At 34.7% G+C, this 12,834-nt stretch overlaps 1 protein-coding gene across 2 annotated transcripts; it reads right to left on the bottom strand.

Annotated features, from left to right (window-relative positions):
* Nucleotides 1-5,463: 5,463 nt before the first annotated feature.
* Nucleotides 5,464-7,319, bottom strand: LOC121791652 (ethylene-responsive transcription factor ERF113-like). 2 transcript variants are annotated; one of them, XM_042189524.1, is made up of 2 exons: nucleotides 6,935-7,319; nucleotides 5,464-6,294 (listed from the first exon to the last, which is right to left on the bottom strand). In XM_042189524.1, exons 1-2 carry the CDS (start codon nucleotides 7,035-7,037, stop codon nucleotides 5,741-5,743), a joined length of 657 nt encoding a protein of 218 aa, XP_042045458.1. In that variant the 5' UTR covers nucleotides 7,038-7,319; the 3' UTR covers nucleotides 5,464-5,740. The 2 variants fall into 2 exon arrangements, with proteins under 2 accessions (XP_042045458.1, XP_042045459.1); XM_042189525.1 differs by lacking the exon at nucleotides 6,935-7,319 and adding an exon at nucleotides 6,508-6,901.
* Between the last annotated feature and the right edge of the window lie 5,515 nt (nucleotides 7,320-12,834).

The following is a 12,834-nucleotide window of genomic DNA, read 5'->3' as shown; positions in this document are numbered from 1 at the left end:
AAAAGCGCGCAGGGCGCCCCATTACTAATGCTCTCAAGGATTCCTAAATGCTGAAGCACACTAAGTGAAAAGGTTTACATACATCTCTCTCTAAGGCAATAAATCAATATTGGGAATGAGTGTGTTGTAGCTATCACTCTTTAACAATACAAAACTAGAGATACAATTATTTGCGTTGGAAATTTATGAAAAAATACAATTTAGGACGCAAAGAAAGTGCATATCCATTTGTATCTTTTAATTTTAATTAGAACTCTAACAATAAATATATTTTTAAAAATATTAATGATATATTTACAAACAAAGTTAGTATTTTTAACTGTATTAAAAATGTCCCTAGCTATTTTTTTTGGTTGTGTATGTGTAAGCGCAAATTAATGAATGACGTGCCCAAATCTAATTTATTAGGCTTTCTATGTGATCTTTATTTTATTTGGTTTTTTTGTAATGCCACTAAAACACATTCTTTTACATGCGTAATCTTCACGAGGAGAGCCTTTCCCTCTTTGTCTCTTCCTTTGTATTTATCCGCACATTAACCTTTACCTTAACACATCTAATTGTAGTATATAATTACATTGAGAACTAAACAATTTTGAATAATAGTATACATATAAATCATACTACTATTACATTGATATGTACGGATAAAAGAAAACTATTTTATAAAACTCAAATATCACATCCGTATCCAAGTTTCCACGCCTCAGATTTTCTTTTTTCCAGAAAAGTTTCTTTTATTTTAATTTGTAGCTTTAATCTTTCCAGGTCATGAGCTAAGCTTAGCACGCTTGAATTTTAATTACTACATACAAGACTAACTTTTCTTGACATGGTAACAATCTTTTCAATTAGAACTTTCCAAGCATCACTTTAGTTATTCATTAATAAAAATCTCTATATGTTAAAAGTAGAAGGAATTCTACTTTTGATCATAGTGGTCCTCGGCCTAATTCACTTTCAATAACACATAATTGGATTTGACATATAGTACTATGAATACTACTACAGATCTTACTTAGCTTAGGGACAAAAGGTGATTCGCTCACCCCAGGCGCCCCCATAACCCGGCCCGACATCGCTATGGAGGGGTTCAAACACGGTACCTCAGTGGCCCATTAGGTGGGAGGAACTTACACTGGTAACCAGCACACAAGGAGCCACCACAGTGGTGAAACTCCCACACTGCGGCTGCCAGCATTCGATCCTGTCTGCTTAGGGACAATCTACAGATCTTACTTAGCTATATCAATGTCAGCATGTCATGTGTTCGATCTATTGCATTGAATCCACAATAGGAATAGCCCAGCAATAGCCCAGCCATAGCCCAGCCACTGCCACATCATCAGCACTAAAAATCCTCCTGCCACATCATCAAAACAAGCAAATAGCCCAGCAATAGCCCAGCCATAGCCCAGCCACATACTATTCACATCATTATTAACAAATATATACAAAATGAAATAATTAAAAATCACACAATATACGGAATTAAATTTACGACACAAAAACGAGAAAATTCACTAATATTAATAAAATATAAAAAGTACATTAATTAAAAAAAATTACATAATTAAAAAAAACTAACGGCGGTCAATCCTCCGTGCCCATAACTCTTCAATTAAATCCTTTTGGAGTCGAATATGAGCCGCCGTTTGGCGCATGTCGGCGTGTGCTTGTAAGAGGCCGGCTTCATCGTGAGGTACCCCACTCCGTACGTTGGGGGCGGCCACGCCGTGGCTTGGACCGGCTTCATTATCGTCGTTGACCCAATTGGTCAGTTCGCCACCTTCATCTTCGACAATCATGTTGTGCATGATAATACATGCGTACATGATATCAGCAATGCATTGGACTTCCCACAAACGCGTTGGACCCTTAATTGCCGCCCATCGAGACTGGAGCACACCAAATGCGCGCTCCACGTCCTTGCGCGCCGACTCCTGCCGTGCCGCAAAGTAGGCCTTCTTCGCATCTCCTGGGCATCGGATCGTCTTCACAAAGACGGGCCACCTAGGGTATATCCCATCCGCCAAGTAGTAGCCCATATCATGTTGGTTGCCGTTGGCGACAAAACTGATGGCCGGACCGACGCCCTGACACTGCTCGTTGAAAAGTGGCGACGAGTTGAGGACGTTGAGGTCGTTGTTCGAACCAGCTATCCCAAAATACGCGTGCCAAATCCAAAGCCGGTAATCAGCTACGGCCTCCAGGATCATCGTGGGATTCTTTCCCTTGTAGCCGGACGTGTAGAACCCCTTCCAGGCTGCGGGACAGTTCTTCCAGTCCCAATGCATACAATCTATGCTGCCTAACATACCGAGAACCCATGCTGACTCCCGTGCATCCGCAACAGATCTTGGCAGTCTTCGGGGGTAGGCTTTCGCAGATACTGATCACCGAATACTTTTATCACTCCAAGACAGAAATTCTTCAGACATTGCAAGGCAGTCGTCTCACCGATGTGGAGATACTCGTCCCACATGTCTGCCGCGCCTCCGTAGGCCAACTGCCGGATTGCCGCAGTGCACTTTTGAATAGGTGTGTGGCCGGGTCTGCCAGACGCATCGTGTCTGAAGCGGAAATACAGATATCGAGACTCCAAAGCGTTGACAATACGCATAAACAGGTTCCTGGTCATCCTAAAACGACGCCTGAAAAGGTTGGCGTTGAACCGAGGCTCCTGTGCGAAGTAGTCTTCGTATAGGCGCTGATGTGCAGCTACGTGATCCCGATCAATCACACTGCGGCGGTGGACCACTGGGGGAGGTCGAGGTATCGCCGGCTGCAAGACCATTTCCATCCATTGGTTTATCGCGTTGGTCGTATAGGCGTCCAACGCCTCGGCCATTCGACGTTCGTACTCCTCAGCATCCCCTCCGCTACCACCACTACTACCACCAGCATTACTCATTTTGCGTTGTTGATCTTGAACAGAAATTAAGATAGAGAGAGTACTCGTTAAAACAAGTGGTGCGAATGAAAATGACGAACAAAGCGCGTATATATAGTGTTTCGAAAAAAAAAAATTTATTTTTTCACGCTAGGCGGTGCGCTGGGCGATCCGGGCGCTGCAATAGCGCCGAACGGACCATTCAGCGCACCGCCCAGGGCCACGCGACCGCCCAACGCTGCGCGGTTTCTCTCTCCAATCGCCCGCTGGGCGGCTGCAATAGATCGCCCAGCGAACCGCCCAGCGCCGGCGCTCGGCTGGGCGGTCGCTGGGCGCCTATTGTGGATGGCCTTAGAAATCATGTTTCATTACATTGATATAATATCACACGTACAATGAATCGAAGATATCCGGTCATATATATATGCTCCGCTGGGCGGTTCGCTGGGCGATCTATTGTGGATGGCCTTAGAAATCATGTTTCATTACATTGATATAATATCACACGTACAATGAATCGAAGATATCCGGTCACATATATATGTATATATTTCACCAATAATATAATTTATGATAATATGAACCGAATTGCATAAAGAGGATAGATATGGGGAGGGACCAATATGAATTATTCTATATATGATTGAACTCCACTAGTAAACAAGAGAATGATTCCATGCAAGTTGGAATATTAGCAAATGAATAATTTTTGAATTAAACTCACGCATGGTTCAATAATAGTACTTTGTAGGCCCCTTTTCACTTTCATGAAACTCGGCTTCTCATTATTCTAAGATTTTGTTCCTTTTAGGCTTTTTGCATGCTATATCTAACAAGTACTTGGAAACCCTTAGCCGTCCAATACCAAAATCTTCAACAAAGTAAATAGATTAGTAATAAAAATATAGTAAAATAAGATGTCGACCAAACCTTTTGTATTATCAGCCGCTTGCTTCTACTTGAAGACACTATTATTATTCCATCTTTTTTTTTGTAACATTATACCACTGTTATATAATTATATTTGAATTTATCCAAATTGAAGAGTCATAATTTCTTCTAGAATTAATGTGGCATACCGTCCAACATATATACTTTTATAGTACTAATTTTTTTTATCAAACTATTGGTTTGTAATGATCAATACACAAATTAAAGTCACCATCATCACATTGAATTGGAACAAAATCACCTTCTCAAAACCTCGAAGGGAGTAATATTTAGAAAACACTGCGTTCGCCAGTACTATCATATTAAGATCAGTCTTAAATCGAATTTAAAAACATACTAAGAGTCAGCAAACAGTATTTTTGGCTCTCTACCAACTCCAACTGTTGGATTAACAAGACTAATTAGTTTAATTTGGAGTAGTATATTTGTGGGAGGGGAGGATTTACTTTTATTTTAATATTTGTCTGACAAAGTATTTGATAATCAAGCATTACGACGTGTTTTGGCAGGTCAACAACACATGAGTATATGAAAGGAATATGTTTTTTAAAGAAGTTGAAGGATGGAATTTTATATATAGAGAGATGTGTGATCAAATACAAACCCTCTATAATACAAACTATACAAACTTTAGGCGTTGACATTGTTGACATTCCCTCAGTGACAGAATTTGTATTATGCGTTGATATTGACATTCCCCCAAGTGACAGAATTTGTATTAGGCGTTGACATTGATCCTACACACTCCTTGTAAGTAATCAACGGTTAGCAATGAGATTCATATGTCAATGTCAACGCCTAATACAAATTCTGTCACTGGGGGAATGTCAATGTCAACGCATAATATAAATTCTGTCACTGGGGGAATGTCAACAATGTCAACGCCTAAAGTTTGTATAGTTTGTATTATAGAGGGTTTGTAGATTATCATGACCCTATATATATATATACAGATGTTATGTAATGGATGTAATTTTAAGTTTTTAACCACACATTCAATCACATGAATGTGTGTGTTGTCAATTATGAATTGTATGAATGTGTTATGTGCGTGTCTGTCAATTATGTGTGTGTTGTAATGTGAAAGTATCATACGATACACCAAAACTAAACTAAATACACCATGAAGGAGAACTATATATGATAATGCATATAACATTTTATGTTCTCGATCTTAGCTGTAAAACCAAACCAGCATCCATTAAATTAGTATAATCGCATGCTAACAACGAGCAACTCGTGAAATTAACAAATTAGTCACCTATTGCACGTTTTTGGTACAAGGTCATATGGAACACACCAACACATACTCTAATCCTTATATAGGGCCACTTCTATTGCCATGTTTACTTGTGACCAATGACCATGTCTAATTTTATCTCTTAGTCAGTTGCAGTTTTTCCTACAAAAGTTCTGCCCGTGACAATGCATCTTGTCAGATCTCCACAATGTTAAGATTATATTGCATTCCACAATAAATCATCTCACTTCCACCCCTATGACTAATTTAAAATCAGACAATCTCATTTTTGCTTATCATATATTGTATCTCAATATTATCTAATTGGAAGATAAATGTTCATAAAAACGAACTAAAAAAGGCAAAATCTCCAATGGAATAGAAAGAAAGAAGCATTTATATTTATTATCTCATTGGAGGATAAATGTTTTACAAAACGAACAGAAAAAAGCAAAATCTCCAATGGAAAAAAAAAAGAAAAAAAGAAACAAGCATACATATTAATTGATGCAATGATCATATGCAATACAAGCAATATGTCACAGCAAAAGCTTTTTTATTCTGATCATGCCAAAATCCAAGAGTAGTAGTAGTACTATTGAAAATTTCTCATCATTAATAAAAACACATTTTGATGATCAATGATAGCTAATTAATCATCCATTTGGGTTGCTAGGATCATAGTACTTGCCATAGTTGTAAAAATCCGAACCATAAAACCCGCCATACTGAGCCCCAAAACTCGATTGAAAGTCCGGCTGCGGCGGAGGCGGCGGGACGGGATAACCCGGCGCCGGCATGGAGGCGGAATAATCATAACCTAACTCCTGGTTGTTGTTGTTGTTGTAGAGAGCTGAGGAGGCGCAAGGGAATTCAGCGTCGCTGCTGGAGAGTAGCTGGGCATACTGCTGAAGGCCAGGGAAGGTGTTGTGCAGCAAGGGATCGACGGCGGCGGCGGAGGATCCTCCGGAGGCGGCGCCGCTGCTGAGGTAGCGTAGCTCGGTCTTGCCTTGGACTCGCTCGGGGAAATTGAGCTTGGCCTTGGCGCCCTTGAACTTGAGCGCAGCGTCATCGTATGCTAGTGCAGCATCCTCAGCTGTGCTGAATGTTCCGAGCCACACACGCGCTGCCTTCTTCGGATCGCGTATCTCCGCCGCCCATTTCCCCCATGGCCTTTGCCTCACTCCTCTATAGTGCTTCTTCACACTCCCTTCATATAATTCAATCCATGTGTATAAATGATTTAATACAAAAGAAAACTTGTCTCTATCTAACTATGAAATGTTTTGATTAGGCCAAAATGAAGTGCACTTCACCAAATCAGAATGATTGAGATGAAAATGTTGGAGTTTGGTAAAGGACTTACACTAAATGGGAAAGACAAATTGGGATAGACGAATCGAAAACGACTAGCATTACTTACTAGGCATGCCAAACATGAAAAAAATCGTTGGTAGGTGGAGAGGGTTTCCACATCTCTGAACTCAAATCCCCACATTTCAAAGTAATAATTCAAGAGACGTGACTGATTAAATTTGGCAGTGTGGAACCCTTGTTTGATGTGAGAGAGAATTATAGAGCCATTCAGAGAGTGAGATAGTACTTTACGGAAAGTAACATACAATGAACTTGGACATATCACAAAATCTGACACAATTCTTATTCAACTCTTAATTAAGTTGACAACTACCCTTCAAAATCCTCATATATAATTAAACCACACATTCAATATCAACTCCACAAGCAACATGGAGTTATTGCTAGTGTTAATCAAGGTTAATTTTACTCATTCACAAAATTACATCATAAATTCATCTATTTACATACATATATATGATCAGTTAAATTACCTTGATCTTGATCTTGATGAGTAGTCTCCGGCGGCGGGGCGGCGTCTTCCCCCAAAATCCTAGTAAGGCCTGAAATCACGGCGTTCTGCGCCGACGCTTCCATTGGAAGAGGCCTCTTTCCAAGCCTTGGATCCACCTTGCTTGATTCTTGTTTCCTAGTAGTAGTAGTGATTTTTAAAATAAAAATCTAGTACTAATAATTTTCCATAAATATATATCAATTCTTTTTTCTATCTATATTTCTTGTATGCATATGTTGCTGTTAAGAATAAGTTTGTAGACTTAAGGGAAGGGAAGGAAAGCATGGTTTTTATTAGCAAATGGGCTTCCCTTTTTATACAAGTGAAAAATAGTGGTATTTATTATGGGCATGAATGACTTTAAGGAAAAACAGAAAAAGAAAAAATTAAAAAGAAAGAAAATCCTGAAAAGGAAAAAGAAGAGATTTGAGGATGCAGGAGATATAGCTTTGGGAGACAAAAGTATTTTGTAGATTAGTGTGTAGGAAGAAGACACAAGAGATATACACAAACACAAGAGGTTGGGGTGGATCTCATCTGATGAGGAAAATGAAGGGATAGAGTTTTAAGGTGGGAACATTTCAGATCTGATATATACCTAAGATTGGCCATTTGTCTTCATTTCAAGATGCATGTGTAACATTTCTATCTGGTGCCTTCTATTTCTTGTATCTATACTATCTCTTCATATATCTAACCTATATTTATCTTTATATGTTTGTGTGTGTGTGTGGTTAGTTCACTTGTAAGGACTGATTTTCGTGTAATTTTGAATAATTAAGGTGGAACATAAAAGAAAATAAAGCTAGAGAAGATGAATGATGATATATTTGGGTTTAAATGAATGATTATATGTATAGTAATTCGCCAACTTTAACACGGGGCGGATTAAAGAAGACAAACACGCGATTCTGAGATATTTTTACTATTTCATTAAAAAGACCCATTATGACAGATTAATTCATCAAATTATTGAGATGAGTAAAATATTATATTGTGATACTATAATATGCATATAATGGTTCTTGAAACATTATTTGATCCGCCACCGTACTAGTCGTATGTTGTTATAAATATTAATGCCTTGGATCTAAATTTCATACTCTCTTGTCCACAAAATAATGATCGGATATTCACGATTTAAAAAATTATTTACTATAGTATTTTTTATTTAAGTGAATCATATACTTAACTAAATCAATATATTCACGTTATATTATCAAATTAATGATATTATATAAAGTGGTATCAACGTTCAACAAACTTTTTTCGACCATTTTCTGTCACAAAGTCAAACAATTTTTCGAAATTCATGACAGATCAAAATAAGTCTTTAAATCATAAATGGGGATAGTAGAAAATACAATGGTGATATTGTGACACACTTGAGTGCAATGTAGAAATGGCAATAATTAAAGTGAAATCGGCAAATATTGAACGTGGGTTTCACTTTCTTTTTTTCTTCGCTCTTATCTACAAGGTCAAACAATTTCAAAAGTCCGCGATTTGAACAAATCTATAAATTATGGACGACTGTAGTATTAAAGTACAACGGTGATAATGTGTCACGCTTGAGTGCAATATAAAAATGGCAATAAATAAAGTGAAATTGGTAAATTGAAATTGATATTTTTCATTATTTCAAAACTAAAAGAAGGTAACGTTGTGTAAAATTAAATTATTAGATTTAATATTTTACAGTACAGTAGAAGTGTATATGCAATAAAGGATTTTTTTCATTTAAATTATAAAATTTAGTCAAATTCTAGTCTACACCATAATTTTTTAAAAAAATATTAAATTATAATGTTTCAACTTTTTCTCAATTATTTCATCCATACACAAAATATTATCATGCGATGATATTCAAGGAATTTCACTAAAAAGGATATTTTTTATTTTATTTTCTTTTATGCTCTTATTTCTTTTCTAGTTCTATCGAAATAATGTTATTTTACCAAAAGGCGTCAATTTGTATACGAATGAGATAGATAAGAAAAAATTACAACTTTATAAATTAATAATCCAACTTTAAAAGGGATGAGATTAACCAGAATTTGACCAAAATTTGTCAATTATCTCTACAATAAATTACACTAATAATATGGATATAATGAAAGTCAATGAGATATGGGCCTAGGGGTGGGTTGGTACGGTATACCTTGCCGTATACGAAAAAATTATACATTTATCTTACCAAAATTTTCGGTATACCGCATTTTCGGTATGGAGATAATCAATACCGATAACGTATCCCATTTGCGGTATATCATACTGAAATTCGATATACCTTGTTGGATTTTTACTGCATATCGGACAACGGTACGACTTAACAAAATCCAATTGTTTTGAAAATAATTTTAAATAAAAAACATTGTAATCCATATATATTTCAGAATACTCAGAGAGCATCTAAATTAATAAAAATATAATATTATGAAAATAACTCAAATCTAATTATTTTTAACAGATCGATTCCACTATCTCAAAGTTTCCTGATTCAATTATTTTGATTTTTTAGATTATAAGATCTAGGCTTGCTTATTCGACAGGTTCCGGTTAGAACCGGTTTTAATTTTTCATAAATTCTAGGACCGAAATCGACCGGTTTCGGTTTGGAGCCGGACAAGAAACTCGAACGGATTTGCAATTTTAATCTGAATTTTTATAATTTTAAATTTTCAATACTAAAAAAAATAATAATCCAACATCTAGAAATATAACAAATAATACCTAAAAATTCAAATAAATACACAAAAAATACAAACCAGCAATACAATAATATTCATGCATGGATAAAAGTGATACCAAGTGTAGTAGGTCGGACTAGTTTATGTTGGAAATTCTTTTATATAAAAAGGAAGTTCTAAAATTTAGCAATTTCTTTTTAAAAGGAGTTTTAAAATTGAATTCCTTTCCTTTTTTTGGCTAAACAAATATTTAATGGAATTTTCAATACTGACGTTGTGACTTTTGGTTTAAAATGGAGCAGTTATTAAATTATTCATAAACATGTTAAAATCGTGTGTTAAATGAATTGTTACATAAATGTTATAAAGTTAAATTTATATCATATGAAATGATATTGTATTTGTATAAGTTCTTTTGGATATTAAAAACAAACTTATGATTTCCTACTCATAGTAGTTAGTTCATCGAAAATGGATTGGGGAAATAATTGTAGATTCAAAGTATCACGGTCTAAACATTTTAAATACTTCAAAAAACATAGCTCGCAAATTTAACACTGCTTAAATCTAAAAATCACTCAATGTTTCAAATTATTTTATTTCAATTCAATATTAATTCAATTAAGTTAGATTTATTCGTATATTAATTATAAAAAATTGAATTGAATTGTTCGGTTCCCAGTTAGGAACTGACCGGTTAACCGGTACCGGTTTTATTTTAAAAGTTGAAACCAATACCAGAACCAGAACAAATTTTCTTTCCCAGTTTTTCAATTAACCGGCCTGTTTCGGTTTCGATTAACCGAGAATCGGATATCCGTTTAAGCACCCTAATAAGATCAACATGTACGTACATATACGTCAACTATAATTCATTTGATAAAGATTTGAGATCTTTACATTTAAATTTTATTTATTTTTTTGTAAATATATGAATTACTATCTTATATTACTATAACTCACTATTAAATTGTTAACTAAAACTAAATGATAGACATTATATATGCAAATCAAGTTCCAAGATCATTCAGTTCGCTTATAATACAGTGAACAAAAAAATGTGAATTAGATATTAATTTCATTTAAAATAAATTAGTTGTAACTAACTTTTAAAAAAACATTTCAAAACTTTAAATTCGTATAACTATCTCAATTTAAATTAATTTTCCATGCAACATGTATCATATTCAAGATAAATTTATAAGGATTATAACGAGATCCCAATTGCATATGTTCTGATGTCAAATTTTATAAAAAAAATTGTGAATTTTAGAATTTTTCGACAAATAGATTAATATCACTATAAATGTCATAATATGTCAATATAAAGTGTGTATAATGTCAATATTAAATTGTATTGACATCTGAAAGGTATTGTATTATATGTTAATATACTACTCCCTCCGTCCCCAAAGAATATGCACTTTGGGAACGGCACAGGTTTTAATGTAAAATTGGTAACGTAAGAGAGATGTAGAGAGAAAAAGTAAGTAAAGTATTGTTAGTGGAGAATGAGTCTCACCTCATTAGAGTGAAGAGATTTTCCAAAATTAGAAAGTGCAAATTCTTGTGGGACGGACTAAAAAGGAAAGAGTGCATATTCTTGTGGGACGGGGGGAGTATATTGACACTCATTCAAAACCCTTAATTTGGTAATTATTCCTATATTTTTAGTATTAAAACTAAAAAATGAAATTATACATGACAATTTATAGACCATTAGATTTCTAAAATCGTATGGTCGTTGTAGTTGACAACTAAGGGGTGAGTTAGCAATTGATTACATTCCTTAAACGCAATATATATCTTAATTTTCGGTATATACCTAAAACTACATTATATGAAAATCCATACCGCTACCGTACCGAAATAAAACGGTCAGGTATCATAGTCATACCTTACCGAAAATTAGATATACCAAAAATTCTGTATTTTCAGTATTTTTTTGGTACGATAAGACCGTTATTCGGTATTTCAGTATTTTTACCCACCCCTATATGGACCTTACTTATTTAGCTATTTTCAATAACTCAATAAGATAAAAAGATAAGTTGACCGAGTATGTACAATAATGTACTAACTATTTTACCCACATTTTAAAATAGATTCTTTCATTATTTTTTATTAAAAAATAAACATAAATTTTTAAAGTTCGTGTCACGGTGCACTATACCGCACGCGCACACACGTACTACGTGTTTCTTTCATTCTTTGTTTCTAATACATCTCGTTTCAACAATTATTCATATTCTCGTGTGTTTATACCACTAGTCATGACACTATCAATTTTGTACCGACCCATTTCCGTATTGTTACAAACTTACAAGAATATTGTTACGTAAATGCTGAAAATTTATCTTGATCATAAAATAACATTTTCGAACATTTGAATTAAGGGATTTTTAGACTTGAAACATAATTTGTAATTGACCCATTATCATCTAATTTTTACAAACTTGACAATGAAATTTTGTACAAGTTTGAGCGTTTGACAATGATCTAATTAAATCTACAGCGTTTTGGAATAATATAATGAAACCACATAAGAGCATTAGCAATCGTGCACTCCGCGGAGTGTCGGCCCTTAACTAGTACTCCCTCTGTCCCATTAAATATGCTACATTTGCTATTCGGCACGGGATTTTATGTAGTGTTGTTTTATGAGTTAATAAAGAGGGAGTAAAGTAAGAGAGAAGAAAAAGTAGAGAGATTATTGTTTCTATTTTTAGAAACGTTTCATTTTTAATGGGACAGACCAAAAAGAAAACGTTTCATTTCTAATGGGACGGAGGTAGTATTTATGAGTCTCACTCCACCTTTAACCATTATTTATTCAATCCTTAACTATAAGGAAAAACATCTGTAATAATCCATCACATCTCTTAATTATTCATGGATCTTACTATCTCATTTTTTTTTCAGACTAATTTATTTTAATCAAACATTATAGTAAATTTATAAACAAAGATATTTATATTAAAAGTTGACAATTGATTAAACATGTAATGAAAATGACAATCGAGGTATCATAATTAAAATGCTAAATTTATACTTATTTATTAAAAGCTATAATATACATAATTTTTATGGAATTGGCTATTCGTTGCCAAGTCCAAATGTGTTTCGATTAGATAATTGTTATGATAAAAAATGGGTGATGAATAGATTTTATGTAGATGATTTATGGATG

Source organism: Salvia splendens, unplaced genomic scaffold, assembly GCF_004379255.2.
Source record: "Salvia splendens isolate huo1 unplaced genomic scaffold, SspV2 ctg866, whole genome shotgun sequence".
Taxonomy (NCBI): domain Eukaryota; kingdom Viridiplantae; phylum Streptophyta; class Magnoliopsida; order Lamiales; family Lamiaceae; genus Salvia; species Salvia splendens.
Note: the sequence above shows the minus strand (reverse complement) of the source record. Positions and strands in the feature narration are given on the sequence as shown.

What these genes read in the sequence shown, in the direction of transcription:
- LOC121791652 (XM_042189524.1), bottom strand. Translation starts at nt 7,037, where the DNA reads ATGGAAGCGTCGGCGCAGAACGCCGTGATTTCAGGCCTTACTAGGATT. An exon ending in TCATCAAGATCAAGATCAAG is followed by an intron (nt 6,295 to 6,934) that starts GTAATTTAACTG and finishes AATTATATGAAG; the next exon opens with GGAGTGTGAAGAAGCACTAT.